This window comes from Neofelis nebulosa, chromosome 4, assembly GCF_028018385.1.
Source record: "Neofelis nebulosa isolate mNeoNeb1 chromosome 4, mNeoNeb1.pri, whole genome shotgun sequence".
NCBI classification, from domain to species: domain Eukaryota; kingdom Metazoa; phylum Chordata; class Mammalia; order Carnivora; family Felidae; genus Neofelis; species Neofelis nebulosa.
The window spans coordinates 16,767,559-16,784,704 of NC_080785.1; the positions used below are offsets into that span (position 1 = coordinate 16,767,559).

At 40.3% G+C, this 17,146-nt stretch overlaps 1 protein-coding gene across 12 annotated transcripts in view; it reads left to right on the forward strand.

Annotated features, from left to right (window-relative positions):
* DGKI (diacylglycerol kinase iota) overlaps window positions 1-17,146 on the forward strand; it is a 452,201-nt gene that overhangs the window by 155,515 nt on the left and 279,540 nt on the right. For all 12 annotated transcript variants that reach the window (XM_058724155.1, XM_058724161.1, XM_058724154.1 and 9 more), the window contains one exon: window positions 12,140-12,235. In XM_058724155.1, coding sequence (XP_058580138.1) covers window positions 12,140-12,235 — 96 coding nt within the window. The remainder of the gene's footprint in view (window positions 1-12,139; window positions 12,236-17,146) is intronic.

Sequence of the window (17,146 nt, forward strand, 5' to 3'; positions counted from 1 at the left end):
GGGCACATGCCAATGTAGGCTGCCTGCATTCATGAAGTACTAGGCAGAAGACTGGACTTAATTGAGATGCAGCTTCTTCCTTGATACAGCCCTGAGAATGCTCCAGTATCGCCTGTGCGTGCTGAATGGGCACTCAGGAAGAATGCTCCTTTCCTGGAATTTCCCTTTATTCTAGGAAAATTACTTAATAAACTCTTAAACCATGAGAGAGTATAGAATTTATTGGTACCAGTGTTTACATAATTAAAAAGAATTAAATGTGTAAACAAGCAGGTGAAGAAGATCAAAGAACAACATTTCCTGGACTAATGATGAGAATGTTATGAATCAGGGACCCAAGTCAGTTAGTTTCACATTCATGATACCCAGTCTTCTGACCTAAAGTAGCAGGACCCTATGGGGGGCAAGATTCTAATGAGGGAGAGGTTAAATCATTTAGATGGCAAAAAGTCATTAAATCCTTTTGCCCCTTGTGTGACATCACTGAAGTCACTGATCTCTTTCGGCCTCAGCATCCTCATCTACAGATAGGGACAATTGTGGCCCCTCCCCAAGGGGGACTTCCTGGTGTTATTAGGATCAGATGTGGAAGTAAGTGTGCAAGTTCTTTGTAAACTGTGCAGCCTGCAGATTTATTTAATCAGAAAAAAAAAATAATCAACGAATTCATTAATTCATCACCCAGTTGAGCCCCTGCTTTGTGCCAGGGCCTCTGTTGCTTCCTGGGGATTCTGAGGTGAGGAAAATGGGGTTTCTGCCTTCCAGAAGCTTAGGATGCAGTCAGCAGAGAAGAAAGCAACAGCAAAAATACCTAGAATAGAGGAGCCCAGCATCAGGGAGTGTCAGGAAGGATGCTCCATCCTTATTTGATGGTGGAAATAGTTACCAGAAAAGGCTTTTAAAAAGAAGTGTCCTGCTTGAGCCGAAGCTTGGCAAGAAGGTATTATTTTCTGATTCCTGTAGAGATGTATGCACTCTAATATTTCATCAAAATGGTATTTTGGGCTAGTGGTAGGAGGCTGCACTACACAGCGGGGGAAGAGAGAGTAGGAACTAAGTTCTTTCTTCCTCTGTCCCCTTTGATTGTGGGTGCCCTGTCATGGCGCCCTGGTGAAATCATGGCATGGCAGGAAACACTTTGGGGATGTTTAACAACGGAGAGAGCACTGAAATCCTCCTCTTTAGACACTCCATCTGAGGGCATATTTGAAGATCTGACATGTAAGGAGCTGGAAAGATGTTGACTCTGAAAAAAATTAATCAACTATGGGCTGTTATTGCTATTAGTGAACAGAAGCCAAACAGTGACCAACACTACAATTCCTTGTTATGATCATGAAGAACATTTTTCTCAGAAGGGAGGAAGAAGCAGGTTGTTAAAAACATTTTAGACACCTTTATTTTTTTTTTTTTAATTTTTTTTTGTGCTAAGACTTGCCCTTGCTTCACAGTTTTTGGCTTTTCCTAACAAACATGCTTTTCACCAGTTTCATTTAGGTCACCGTAGTTTGCTGTTCTGTTCAAGTTGCTGAGCCAGGATTTTCTTTGTTCTGCTGAAAGTGGAAGCCCGGGCCACTGGCTTGACCAGTCCTGCCATTCCCCCGTCCCAAGCCCTGCCTGGCTCCCTGTGGAAAAGCGGCATGACTGTCTGTTCCCTCTACCAGCCCACTTTTCTGGACTAAAGTCATTGAAAGGATCAATTTTCACTTACTCACTCTTACTATTCACTGAACTCTGCTTTTGACTTGGAGCCTTGTATGAGTCTCCCAAATGAGGAGGCAGGTTTAGGGGGACCAGGGTCATCTCAAAGTCCTGTAGGACCATGACCCCCTGACTTAGGTCAACTCCCCTCTCTGCGTGTCACCAGTCAGAAAACAGATACAGAAGTTGTTCGTGGAGCATCAGAAGATGCAAGACAAATCAGGCTGAATTAAAGCTGGAATTAAAAGTTTAGTCCCTATGTTTCCTACCTGTTCTAGAATCCCAAAGGGGCCCTTGTTTTGACTCTGATATATGTGCCAAAGTCTTTCAAAGAGGCACAGCTCTTTCCTAAAGATTTTTTGTGCAAAGGGCTTTGAAGAGCAACCTGCTGTGGGGGTGCCTGAGACGCAGGAGGGCACTGGCTTGGTGAGCCCAGACCATAGGCACCTGTGCACTTCGGCCAGGTGTATACTGTTGCAGGAGTCAGTTTTACGTGTTAGGTACACAAACTTAATAGTTTCTGTCAAGTATTCATGTTCTCATTTCCCTGCTCAGTGATACATGCTATCTCTCTCTTATTTTTAGCTGTTCCTCAAGGTCCTAAAACTTCTCTCTTGCTGTGATTTGCTCAAATAGTTATTATGACGTCTAGGATTCCCTGTCTCACATGATCTCATTTTCTCGGTGACCCTTCATCAACATTCACTCCTGCCGCCTGAGCACGAGCCTGCCCCTCCACGCATGTCTGGGATAGAAGCCTGAACGTTGATGTGCGGGGAGTAGTCGTGTCTTCAGAATGGCGCCCCAGCCTCCGGTTGACAACAGTAGACACGTGGAAATTGCTGTTTCCTGTAGAGATTTCCTCTGGCTCTCTGCCAGGTCATGCTTATCTTTTCAGCTGAACTAATTCTGTTTATTTTATTCACTTTTTGCTTTGTTTCCTCACAATATCTCTACATGCGGTGCATTGTCTTATAAACCTTAGAACCAAATTGGTGGTATTTAGTCGCTTTTTAAATTCTAGGTCCTCAGTTTGATTTCAGGCTCCTTGAAGGGAGGGGCAATGTTTTCTGCTTAGATTTTCTTCTTCACAGTGGAGAGGATGGCCTCGTGGGCCTACCCGCTGTCTGGATACTGATGCTAGGGGACAAATTGATTGTAGCTTTTCCGTTCAGTCAGTGAGAAGGGGATATTTCACCGGGAGTTGACCGGCACTCAGATAATCTCCAGTTCCTTGAAAGGCTTGGTAGGCAAGAGTCCATAGCCTGCTTGAAAAACAAATACATTTATGCTATTTGAATCTTTTAAAATTTCCTTCCTAGTATGGTGCATTGTGTTAAGTCTTAAAGCACAGCAGTGGTCTGATCTCATTCCTCCCAACTTACCCTCTTTCACCTTCACGGTGACAACCTGCAGGGGCTGCTCCCATGGACACCATGCCATGTGTGTCAGTGAAGCCACTTTTGGGGGAAAATAAGCTAAATTGCCAGAAAGGGAGTAATGTTCAAAAAGGCAAAAAAAAAAAAAAAAAAAAAAAAAAAAATCTCATCTCCATGGCTGGAATCCAAGTTTCTGGTTTAGAGTGAGTGAGCCCCTTTAGAAGTGTGTCTGTTGCATAGATAATGTGTGTCTTCTCTTAAATGTCACATGCCTTTTCCACAGTGGAGACTTAATTTGGATTTAAGAGATTTCTTCCTTGTTTTCAGTGTTATAGCAGGGAGCATAGGAGATCGGCCTTACTCTGTCTCTGCTGTTGTATAATTTGCTTTTGCCCATTACACTGCCTAAAACAACTTTCAAAGCAATGGTGGAAAAGCCACCCAGATCTTTCTTAAAGGGCATGTTGGTTTTAACATCGATTTTAATTTCAGTTCGTTTTTTTTTTTCCCTTCCTCTTTTGAAAATTTCCTCCAGTTCTGAGGGCTATGGAAAATAGCTTCAACACAAACAAAGCCAGGTTCTAAATCCAGACCACATTTTCTTTCCTCTAGTTGATGATGCTAAGAAAAGAAGTGCTTTCTCCTAGGCAGGTAGAAACATAACATAGTTATACACCACCTCACCATTTGGTTCAGGGACAAGATTAGGGAAACAGAGTCTTTGTGCGAGATTGGTTTAAACTGGGTTATGAAACTAGGTCATCTTATCTTTAGAAACCTTGAATGAAGAGCCAGGAGGAGCCAGGTGAGTATGTGTGCGTGCGTGTGTTCTCATTTCAGTCTTATTTCAGGTGGCACGTCCTAACAGTCCTGTGCCGTCAGGCTTCAGCTCTTGTACCTTCAGGTTTGGGTGTTGTCCCTGAGAGGGACTCTCACCTCAGTGTTTTTCCCACTCCTAGCCCCATTTCAAACACTGTTAAGTCAGGTTAATCAAGGTGTCAGATGGCTGAGAGGTCATGAGGAGCTAACGACCTATAAATTTTTCCTATAAATCAGTGGAGGTCTTGCCCCTGGTCAACCCTGTTAGTAGTGGGACAGACATAGCTTCATGCTATGATTTCATGCACCTGCACTAGTCCTTTATTTCCCCAAATTGTGAGAATTTTAAATTCAGTCACGCTGGCTCCTGGGGGATATCATAGAATCCTATAATCTCACAGGACACTGAGAAACATCCAAGTCTAAATTTCTGCCTCTAAGTAAGTGCTTATCTAAACTAACACTGCCCAAAAGAAACATATGTGAGCCATAAAGTAATTCTAAATTTTTAGTAGCCACATTTAAAGAAAAATTTTTAAATTTTTTAAAAATCAAAAATGTTAGTACCATATTTTGTTTAAGCAAATAAATCAAAAATATTACCATTTCAATATGTAATCAGTACAAAAATTATCAGCGAGATGGTTTGCATTCTTTTTTTTTCACAGTGAGTAAAGTCTGCTGTGAATTTTACACTGACAGCACATCTCAGTTAGTGTTAACCACATTTCAAGTTTTCAATAGCCATATGCTTATTGGGCAGCACAGATCTAAACCATCTTAGACGACAACTACCTATTATTATCTTGGAGATTTTTAGGGAGAGATAGTCCAGATTTCTTTTCCTTTCTGAATTTGTAAGGACGTTTACATGAGATATGTATTTATAACTTTCTTATTATTTCAGAATATTTTTATAAGCAAATGCTTTCCTTTTGTGTAGATTATTTTCTTCTAGTGTCAGTATACTCTATCTGTATTATTCATAGTCTGTAAACTCCTCCGTATCAATACATACATTTTTATCTTTTTACCTATAACCATTACTAGGACTTCAGTAGAACTTGAGACCAAGGAATCATATATGTATGTATAAATCTATTTCTGTATCTACCTAGATGAATCTCTACTCTTAGGTAGTTAGATCTGTCTTTATATACAGATCAATCTGTATGTATGTATATCATGAAATTTGTCTCAGCACTCACAAATACAGAAGAAATATTATGTTCATTTAGAAATGGTCAAGAGCTATTTATTTTTTTCTGTCTGGCACAGATGGATTCTCTGAGTTGTATATTGTTTGAGATGGTATTTCAAGGTGGTTGTGTAGAGGAGAAGGAAAGAGGCTCCTGGGTGAGGAGAATGGACTAAACAAAAAACATGGCACAAAAGAAGGAAGATATGGCTATATTTAGAGAAAAAAGAAGAATAAAGAAAGTGTACAAAGATGAATACAAGGAAGGTTAAGGGTAGATTGGGGTCATCAATGGAAGGTCTAGTATGTGAGATTACATTCAGATTTCATTTTATAAATAACAGGGCATATTTAAGCCTCCTGAGCAAGAGAGAGAGGCGTAATCATAGTTATGTTCTAGAGGAATTAATTTTGCAGCAGTGTAAAATATCAGGGAGAATGTCAGAATTACGAGTTCAGAGCAGAAGAAACTAGGACTCAGATTAGACATGCTCTCCAGTACATGATAAGTAGCTGGGGGGCGGGGGTACAGGTAGATAATGAAAGGAAATCCAGACAAAAATAGGAGGCCTGTATTAGTTGAGGTAGACTAGGCTGCAGTAAATAAAATAGACCTGTAATTGCTCTATAGAAGTATATTTCTCCCTCACGTAACAGACCAGGACTCTTCCGGGTAGGTTGAGTGGGAGGTGGGTCCTGTTCCCCAGTTATTCAATGCCCCAGATAGTTGCTCTTACATCTTCACCAGATGGCTTCTGAAATCATCCCAGAGGTTCACTTCTCAAGTATCCAGTGTGGGAAAAGAGAATGGAGGAGTGCATGTGGGAGGTTTCAATTGGCCAAGTCTGAAAACAGTACATGTCACTTATGCTTATGTTCCATTGGTTAGATCTTGGTCACATGGCCACATCTAAGTACACAGGAGGCTGGGTTATATGTTCTAGCTGTGTGTCCAGGAAGAAGAAAATAATAATTTTGATGAATGGCTAGCAGTCTTGGCTACAAAGACCAAGGAGAGAAACTTGGATAATGCTAACATCTGTGGGTTAGAAGGGAAGGAAAACTGGAAAGTGTCCACCCTACAACTGCCAGTTATTTTTCCAGCAAAGTGGGTTTATTTGTGACTAGCAGAAGAATTGCAACTTGGGACATGTAAACTATGGCTAACCATAGGTGAGTCTGGAGATCAAAGGAAAGGAACGTTACTTTATAGAGGAAAGGAGGAAGTTGGGAGGGGCTGCTTTGAATGGAAGTCCATTGGAGGAAAGTGAGAGTTCAGGGATATGATGACTTCTTGTTAGCTGAGTTGTGGTATTTTCATATTGGCTGAGCTTGTTGCTGGGCAAGAAGAAATTCTTTCCTCCCACTGGAGTGGTAATGTAGGCTTCTTCCTGTTGAGAATGCAAGGTAAGTCTCTTCCTTTTGGGGGTCTGCAATTCATGCAAGTGGTAGAGTGACCATCAGGCCTCCTGATTCCATTTTAAATGAGGTTTCCTTTATTCAGTTTCATAAAAGTAATCACAACAATAATAATACAAACTGTATTGAACACCTTTTAACTTCTTATTGTGTGCAAGGCATTGAAATTTATGCATTTTCACATTTAAATATCACTATGATCTTGTGAGTGAAGTACAATTATTATTATAATTTTAATGGTGAGTAAACTGAGGTTAAGGAGAGTTAGAGAGGCCCTACGTACAGAAGAGGTACATGGTGCAGCACCCAGGAGTGTTTCACAGGTGGGGCTTTCAAGTGTATTTGTGGACAGTGCTAACCTCTCCTAGCAACTATAAGTGACAATACATATAGCATATTGCCAACGGATCTGAACCTTAGCGTCCAGAGTATTAACAGGGGGTCATGTAGACATGGCCGATTCCTACATGGTTGACCTTAATCTCAAACTTCTCTGGAGGTTGAGCTGATATATGGCTCTCTGCCCCACCATAAGTCATTGTTCTCTTAGACCATCTGGCATGTCCCAAGGCCCTAAGGTAAACGGATACTCTTATCAGGCAGGACATTCCAAGCACTTAGAGAGATGACCTTCCTAGAATTGAGGGCCAAGGCCAGACTTCCCTTTGGGTAAGTTTACTTCTTTACTATGTACTTTATTAAGCATCAGACAAGATAGATGTGCAAGAAAAGGATGAGACACGGGAAAAATGTAGTGTAGCAAAAGGTATGCTTCATCATTGTTTCATATGACTTTTTTTTAAAGGCTTCTCTTCTGTTTGTGATTTTACAAGACTGTCATGTTTCTATTAAGCACCCATGTTGACTTATCACAGTTTATTATTCCAGACTAATGGACAGATAAATATGATTATCCCTTTCTACCTTTTGGAATTGCATATAACAAAAATGTGCATTCATTCATTTATTCATTGATTCTTAATCTTTCCAATTCCTAAAATTTATTTGTCATCTATTTTCCAGACTCTTAGTCAAGTGCTGGACAGTCAATGTTCACATAGAGCTTAGAATCTAGTAAATGAGGAAACATTAATCAAATAATTATGCCAATTAATGGATAGTTGCCAACAGAGGGAAAGGGAATATGGTTTTATGAGAGAAACTAACAAAATAACTTGACTTAGACTTTGGGGTCACTGATGGCTTCTTGGGGGAAGTAACACTTGATCTGGTGACCAGAAAGTGAATAGAAATGAACCACACAGAATCAGAATGGAGAGGAATAAACAATTCAGATATAATAAACATCATATACAGTGAATGGCCTTTGATGATGGGCTATTGGGACATTCGAAGCCAGAGATTATGGAGGATCAGGTGGTAAAGTAGAAATGGTAAGTAACTGAGTTTCATACCCCCTTTGAAACTGGAGTCAGTAACATTAGCTGATGGATAGGAATGAGAAAGAGAGATCTAGAATGACTCCAATGTTTTTAGCAAATATTTGCAGCTGTAGGAATGGAAATACCATTTGCTGAAAATTTAGGGAGAAGATTAGGGTAAGAACAGATTTAAGGAGTATATCACAAACTGAGTTTGCCACTAAAATTTTGAGATGCTTATTGGTTTTAAGTGGAGATATTGAGAGGGCAGGTTTTTTTTTATGGATCTGAAGTTCAAAGAAGGGGTTTGTAGTGTATGAATAATTTGGGGGATCACAATTAATTGATGGAATCTAAAACCATGAGAACTAAATGCAATAACCTTGGGACTGGGTGTATGGAGAAGAGTAAAGATCTGAGAACGAGCTGTGGAGCACTCTTAATATTTAGAGTTTGGGAATTTGGGAAAGGTCCAAGGATGAAGACTGATGGAGTGGCCATTGAGGTACAACAAAAACATGAAAGGAGTATATAGGGTTTCCAGGAAGCAAGTGTCCCTAAAGGAAGGGAATGATCATCTGTGTCAAAAGCTGCTGATTAAGATAAAGACTGAGAATCAGCCACTGGATTTAGCCATGTGAAGTCACTGATGATCTTGACAAAAGTAGTTACAGTGGAATGAGAAGAAAGAAAGCCTGATGGAATTGGGTTCAAGAAGTAATGAGTAGAAAGGAAGTAGAGGCAGCAAATAAAACTCTTTTTTGAACTTTGCCAGTAAAGGAAAAGAACAAGTAGAAATAACGAAAAGCAATGTGTGGGTCCAGAAATCAAACTACGGATATATTATAATTTTTTCAGCTCTTACTTGTATATAGAGTTGTGATCATAATATACAGGTAGTTTTGAATTTTATTTTTATTTGACTTTACATCATATAGTTTTCCATGTGGCCAATCTTCATAATTGTACTTCTTGATGACTTTATAATATTGCATATCATGTATATTCTACTAAACATTCTTCTCCACTGGGCATTTGTGATATTTCCAATTTTTGATTATTGCAAGGTAGAAATAAACTTCTTAATGTAAATAGTTTTTCCTTGCCGTTAGGATTATTTCCTTAGGGTACATTCCTAAAGTGTGATTATTAGATAAGTGTATGAAATTTTAATTTATTCTGTTGCTTCTTTAAAGGCTTATGTGTTGACAACTTTCCCCTTATCCCCAGGATCTATCTTGTTGACCTTGAGCCTTCTCACTATGTATCCATAGTTTCATGTCTATTTGCTTAAAATCTCTCTGGACTACCTTATGCCTCATCTCCCTTCTTCTCTTACCTTTTTTCTCTGGTGACTGTACAAGGGTAGAAAAGTATCAAGTCTGATAGATCAGTCATAGACACATTCTAGAATCTATTATTTGATAAGTTGATGGGGTAGGATAGGGTCCACTGGATTACGGGGCCTCAGACTCTATGCACATGAGTCACTTCAGAACGTTGAAAACTCATGATGTCTAGGTTTCACTTCATGTTAGTTAAAATAGACTCTCTGGGGGTGGTACCCAGGTAGTCTTAAAAACTCACCAGGTGATTTTAATGAGCAGTTAAACTTGAGAACCAGCAGGTCAGAACCACGGTGGCAGGAAGCCTCTAGTCTTTTTTTTCCCTCTTCCCTTACAAAGGACAGTCTTTCTAATCACATCTCCACTGCAAGTGAGGTGAGCTAATCCTAGCAGCCCTGCTGTGCCTGACTCTGAGTCAAGGTTTATCAGCAAGGCTCTGAGCGCTTGCTGGGTATGTATTCAGGGGGCAAATAGCCCCTAGCCCAGAGGAAGCCTACCTGCCAGCCCAGTGAGTTAGTGGGGTGCTTGCAAATCTGAGTCCCTGGGTCTTGACTGTTCCTGCCTGCTGTTGTTGACATACCAGAAATTAATTTCTGGCCAGCCTAGTTTTTGGTGTTTGTTATCAATGACTTTTGACCATATGACCCGCTGTAACATATTATTCGTCACTTTCTAAAACTTTTGGCAGGATTTTAGCATTTTTGGTTTCCCTAACATTTCATGCTATAATTACATGTTTAGTTTGCATGTATATATGTGTGTGTGTGTGTGTGTGTGTGTGTGTATATATATATGTATTCATGTATATATGTATGTATAAGATAAATGTATATATACTGTCCTCATCCATTCCTATCTGAAAATTTTTAGGGTCTAAACCTATAGGTGTTCTTTTCTTCCTTCTGTTGTTTTTCTACAAGATTGACTATGAGGGGAATCCCATTTTCCCATTGACTTCCATAAAAAATGATGAACATGACTTTCTACAGGAAAAAATGACTAATAGAGAAGAAAAAGTTCTGGTGAAAAGATTAGTCACCCTTTGACATGGAGGGTGATGATTCTCATTAACATTGCTTTCTTTTTTAGAATGGTTTTGAGGCACTCTGAGATATGCAGGGCACCCCTGCCCCCCCCCCCACCCCGAGAGTTTCCTTGTCCATTGTTCGTGATCCCTCAATATCTGTATAGCTTGTGAATTTTTCCTGCCCCTCACTTTCCTTGAGTGTTCTGAGAGTTGGTGTCACCTTTCCTGGATTGTGAAGCACCTATAACCATTGGTTATTCTTACCTGAAAATCATTTGAGCCTATAGGATCTGAAAGGAAAAGTATTGGAATCTGAAGAAATACATTTAAGAAATAGATGACACTTTGTTATTTTTTTTTCTCCTTGGTGTACATTTCTGCTACTTCGCGTTCAGCTTTGGGATTCAGAGGGCTGTCATGTGGACATTTCTGGAGTCGGTTACTATAAAGATGACTCACATACAAGACAGAGTTCTAAACTGCTTGGTTTTTCTATAACGCTCCTTATTAAAGTCATTTAACAAAACACCATAGCCTGGGTGGCTTAAACAACAGGAATTTATTTCTCACAGTTCTGGAGGCTGGGAAGTCCAAGATCAAGGCACTGGTAGATTTAGTGCCTGATAAGAACCCACTTCCTGGCTTGTAGACGGCTGCCTTCTTGCTGTGTTCCACATGACCTTTCCCCAGTGTATGCGTGAAGAGAGAGAAAGATCCCTCTCATGTCTCTTCTTATAAGGGCACTCTAATCCCAATCATGAGGGCTGTGTCCTCGTGACCCAATTACCTCCCAAAGGCCTCATCTTCAAATACCATCACACCGTGGAGTAGGGCTTCAACATACGAATTTGAGGGGAATCACAATTCAGTCTGTAGCATCTCCCACGGAAGCCGATTACATGCCCCGCTGATGAAACAGATAAAAACAAGAGCAATTTTCCTGTAAGATCAGTAGACGTCATCTCTTTATGGTTAAGCCAATACAGTGCTTTCCTTACGAGCTCAGGGTCTTTTTCAAGCCAATGAACAAAATACACAATACATAAATCCATTATGTTTCCAAGGTAGTGTGCCAGAAGAAGGAATATGGAATCCTATTCATCATCCTGTTTAAGCAATATTCCACTCCTCCCCCGACCCCAACGAAACATTGTGCGTTCCTGAACATCAGATTGTTGCGCTGGTGTCGCCTGGCACAGCATGTCTGTTTGCCATCAGAAGTACGTGGCTATTTTTGGAAGCAGGGAAATCATTCAGTTAGAGAAATCTAGAATTCTATGGGCGAAGGCCCTACTGAAGCAGGACAAGTGTGAATTAGTAGGAATTTATTATGCTTTGAGTACATAGTGACTTGAATTAAGTTTTAAGAAGTCTCTGTCTTAGAATATAATTTACCCATTACTGATATAAATGTAAATATGTCTTCAGTCTTTAAAGTGCTTTAATACTACTATCCTTCTTCTTAGCTAATTTGCTAAGTAAAGGCAACTTTTAATAGGATTTTAGTCTCAATTGTCATGGAATCTACAGTGTTGGGCCTAGATAAATATGGCCTTACAGTGAACAATCTGAGGGAGTTTTTTCCTCATTTGTTTAATATATGTTTCACAGATTACCACATCTCTGGATAAAGCATTTATAGACCTAATGTCCATTTTAGTTATGGCTCAGACAAAGTTTTCCCAAACACCTTATTCTGTTTCTAGAACTTTGGTAGGATCAATGCCAACAGTATTTTCAGGGGTAAAATGAGAGGTGTTTAAACTGTGCGGGTTCACTTACTTTCTTGCCTCCAGAATCTAAATTTGAGATCTCCCCCTTTCATACCTGAATAGAAAACTGAAATCAGGTGGGTCTTTCCCTTCCAGGAGAATGCCGTGAATGGAGAGCACCTGTGGCTGGAGACCAACGTCTCAGGAGACCTGTGTTACCTGGGAGAGGAGAACTGCCAAGTCAGATTTGCAGTGAGTGTGCTCCTCAGATCTCTGGGTTCTGCCCTTCCCTGGGGAAGGCTTCCAAGTTGAGTCTGACAGCCTGAGGAGGCCCGAATTTCCAAGGAGGCCCCCGTGCCTGAATTTACAAGGAGAGGTTTGAAAGAGCCTGTCCCTTGTGAGACAGTTGACAGTTAACATGGCTTTCAAGGGGGTTGGTTTTAATGGCTTGGGCTTGGCTATGCAGGTTGAACTTTGGTATAATGTGCCACTTTATGATGATTCCCAGCGTCGATTTTTATTTGTGTGTTGGAGGGAAGGGAAAGGGTAAATGTGCGTGAGTGCTTCCGGAGGGGGTGTCTGTGTGGGGGGAGGTCTGAGTGTGGGGGAGGTGCGTCTGTGGGAGAGACCAGTCGGTCCGACAAGTTGGTCTTGTAGAAGAGCGCGTATGGTGGAGGGGATTGTTGGTGCGTGAGAATGGGGATGGTGAAACACCTGTCTGGTGCTGGCGTAGGCTAGCAAATACAGGCATGCCTTGTTTTCTGATGCTTTGCTTTATGGGGCGTCACAGACCCTGTGTTTTTGGTGTTTTTTTTATATACAAATTAAAGGTCTGTGGCAACCCTACCCAGGCGCCATTTTTCCAACAACATTTGCTTACTTTGTGGTAGTTCTCACAATATTTCTGACTACTTTGTTGTTATATTTGTTATGGTCATCTGTGATCAGTGAACATGACTGGCTGAAAGTGGACATAATGGTAAGCATTTGTAGCAATGAAGTAATTTTTAATTGAGGTATGCACTTTTTTTAGACATAATGGTATTGCACACTTACTAGACTGCGGTATAGTATAAATGGTAACTTTTATATGCACTGGGAAGCAAAAAAATTCATTTGACTCGCTTTATTGTGATACTCACTTTATTGCAGTGGTCTGGAACCGAACCCACGATATCTCTGGGGTGTGCCTGCAATTCAGATCAAGTTGTGGAGGATAAAATTCTAGAAACTAGACAATTAATAAACACATTGGAATATCCCTTGCTTTTTATTTATTTTAATGTTTATTTTATTTATTTTGAGAGAGAGTGTGTGTTTGTGAGCGGGGCAGGGCAGAGAGAGAGAGGGGGAGAGAATCCAAAGCAGGCTCAAACCCATGAACCATGAGATCGTGGCCTGAGCCAAAACCAAGAGTCAGACGTTGAACCAACAGAGCCACCCAGGCACCTCTTTCCTGCTTTTTAAAATTTGCTTTGTATGGCTATTTAGAACCACCGGTTTAAATGTCAAAATTGTCTTTATGTTCTGTGAAAAGAACACCGTTGCCAGGCGTTGAGTCGTAAGGAACTAAAATTTTATTGTTGAGAAAGTGAACTTAAAATTTTTGTGTAATTGAAAATTGTTGGTTTGAAAAGAGTAATGGGAAACATAGAATAGTAAAGAAGAAAGAAGTGTTCTTTCTTACTTGGGGAAATGAGCCCTGTAAAGACATAATGCATTTTTTTCCTTTTTCATTATATTTGTTTATTATGTGAAAGAAAGGTTTGTGGTAGAATGCAGGACTTTGGAATTACAAGTGAATATTTTTCTATTAATAACTAATAAGAAAGAAATTGAATTTCCACTAAAGCTTACAGAAGAATATAGCCCTCAGGGACTTTTATCCGGCTGCCAGAATTGCAAAGCTCATGGAACAAAACTTTAAAAATTGTGTTAGCTGTTTTGACGACTGGTTTATAGGTTTTGTTGGGAAAACTTCATGAGAGTTTAGAAGACCAGGGTGTACTTGAGTGAAGTTAGGAGTAAAGATCAGTGAAAGGCCCAGCTGTACAAGGTCTCAGTTTGAATCTCACTGTTACCACTCACTGATATTGAGAACTCCTGTCTCTTGGGTGCTGGCTACCTTCTTTGAAAAAGAGAATAGGATGAAATTATTTTAAATTATGCTTCCAACCCAGGTCTGTACTTAGCTGTTTGCATTTCTCTTAATCTTGTAAATTCATTTGATCTAAATATCAGGATTTCCACTTTATGCATATGTATTTTTAATTAAAGTATAATTGCATAAAATTTGATTAAATTAACCAAAGACCAAGAAATGCTCAGCTGTTTGGACTAAAATGCTATAAATAATGAATTAACATTAGGATCTTAGTTAATTGCATAAACACTGGTCGTGGACTATCAGATAATATGAAATGGAAAAAATGAAAGCCAAGTTTACTTGCATACATGCTTTTGAACTATTTCTGCTGATACTGCTGTCATCTGATGGACTGTAATTTGTTACAGAGTTCTGCATTATTTCCAAATTACTCCCTTTGATCCTTTTCTGGTATCTTTTACTGTCAGTCACATACTACCTCTCTTGGCAAATATATATACAGATACATCCACTCTTTCTAAACCTTGTATCAGCAAATGGCATCACTATTTACTGACTGATTATACCTGGGTCACTATTACCTCTAGACAGGGAAAAACAACAAAGAATAAGGGAAATTTATAAGTAGGATGCAACAGAGTTGTGACAACCCCCGGTGCTCTTCTGAATCTTTCTGCTAATTTTATCCCCAATACTTGGCTCTATTAACTCACTTCACAAAGTGTCTGGAAGATGAAGAGCTCTCCTCCAAAGAAAGGTCGGTGAAAGAAGGAATGAATCAGCGAGGAAGCAGAAGACCTGTTGGCTCATTATAGGCTCCCAAAGGCTCAGTGTGTTCACCCATGAAGTGGGACAAATGTTGGGAGCATTAGATGAGATAATGCATTGAAAGAATTTAGTTGCCACAGCAACTGGCACAATGAATTAAAAGGGAAAAACAAACCAACATAGAAAAGGTGGAAGCAGACCATTCATGAAAGAACCACCATTGGACAATACAGATCTGAAAAATATTTTAAAAAGGCACCCGGGGCGCACCTGGGTGGCTCAGTCGGTGAAGTGTCAGACTGCAGCTCAGGTCTGAAAAATATTTTAAAAAGGCACCCGGGGCGCACCTGGGTGGCTCAGTCGGTGAAGCGTCAGACTGCAGCTCAGGTCATGATCTAGTGGTTCATGAGTTCTAGCCTCGCATGGGGCTCTGTGCTGACAGGTCAGAGCCTGGAGCCTGCTTCGGATTCTGTCTCCCTCTCTCTCTGCCCCTCCCCCACTCGTGTTCTGTCTCTCTCTCTATGTCAAAAATAAATAAAAACATTAAAAACAATTTTTTTAAAGGCACCCAAAATAAAACAACTACAAGGAGTCAGCATCAGGTGCCTATTTGAAATAGCAAAGATTTACAAAATGATATCACCTGCTGGTTAGTGAAGCCTAAGTGGTATTCTCATTGCCACCTGGTAGGAGTGCAAATTGATGTGTGCACGGTTGACCCTTGAACAACATGGGTTTGAACTGTGTAGGTCCACTTATATGTGGAATTTTTCTGGTAAAAACTACTATAAATGTATTTTGTTTTATGACTTTCTTAATATTTTCTATAGTTTACCGTATTATAAGCATACAGTATATAATAGAGAATACAAATATGTGTTAATTAACTGTTTATGTTCTCAGTAAGGCTTCCGGTCAATTTTGGGAGCAGTCAATTTCCGGTTAATTTTGGGGAGTCAACACTTATGTCTGAATTTTCAACTGCACAGAGGGTCAGTGTCCCCTAACATCCACATTGTCCAAGGGTCAATTGTCATTATGTAGTAAAGCATTACAAATCTAGCTGTCTCTAATTTATGCATCACATTTGGGTGGGGTGGGAACATTGGCAAACAGGAGAGAACGGGGAGAAGTGTGCTCAACTTGATTCAGGGTAGTAGGAGGAAGAGTGAAGTAACCTGGGTTGAAAAAGAATATTAACAAGGGGAAGTAGAGAGAACTGACATCTTCCAGTGTTTAAAGAACTGCCTTGAAGAAAAGGAAGGGTCTTGCTCTCCATAGTTAGGAAGGTAGAATTAAGTTCTAGGTATAGAATCCACTGCCTCTAGCATCGAATCTTAACATGTATAATAAACATCACCTGGAAAGCCTGTTAACAATGTAGATTACTATTTCTCTCCTTGCTCCAAATGCTGATTCAATATGCCAAAGCTGGACTTGGGAATCTGTGATTTTAGCATGCACCTCAAATAACTATGGTGCAGATGGTCCACAGACTTAACTTTGAGAAAGGCTCTATTATAAGGAAGAACCTTAACAACTAGAGCTGTCCAGCAAGAGATCAAGGTATCTGGAGAGATGGGCATAAAAGATGTGTTTGCCAACAAGTTGGATGGCCATCATTCAAGGATGCTGTGGCGGGGGATGGGGTGGGGTGGGGGGAGGATGCACACCTGCTTTGGGTAACAGGTCAGGCAAGTTAATCTCCAGGAGAGCCTCCAGTTTAAATGTTCTTTTTGCAGCTTTCTTAGAATTGAACAACAGTTTTGTAAGAAAAAAGCATGTGCAAATGGATTATGCATATATTCTCCTTTCTTTTAATGAAGCACCTTTGAAGATAGCCAACCTGTTGAGATAAGGACCAAATTACCATTACCAGGTACTACCTGCAGGCTTCTAAACAATGGGCAGGCAAGGCACTTGGAGGAGGAGTGAATCCATCACCAAAGATACGCCTTTCACTTCTTACCTTATTTTAGCAAAGCAAATGTCATGGGTATAAGTTAAGAGAAGGGAGAAATCAGTGTGGGTTGAGGTAGACAGAGGCGGCTTCATGGCAGTGGGGCTTGAGCACAGTTTGAAAGATGGCTAAGATTTACATAAAGGGAGTGGGGCAGGAGAACATTTCAGCAAGGGAGAGGAACATTAGCAAACTCAGAGTCAGGAGCAAGCTTTGAACGAGGGAGGAGGCAATCATCAGGCACGCATGAGCACACCAAAGGGCATGTGTTAGGTAAGAATGGAAATAAGGACAGATGGGGGCTGTGTGTGTCCATGTGCTCTGAACG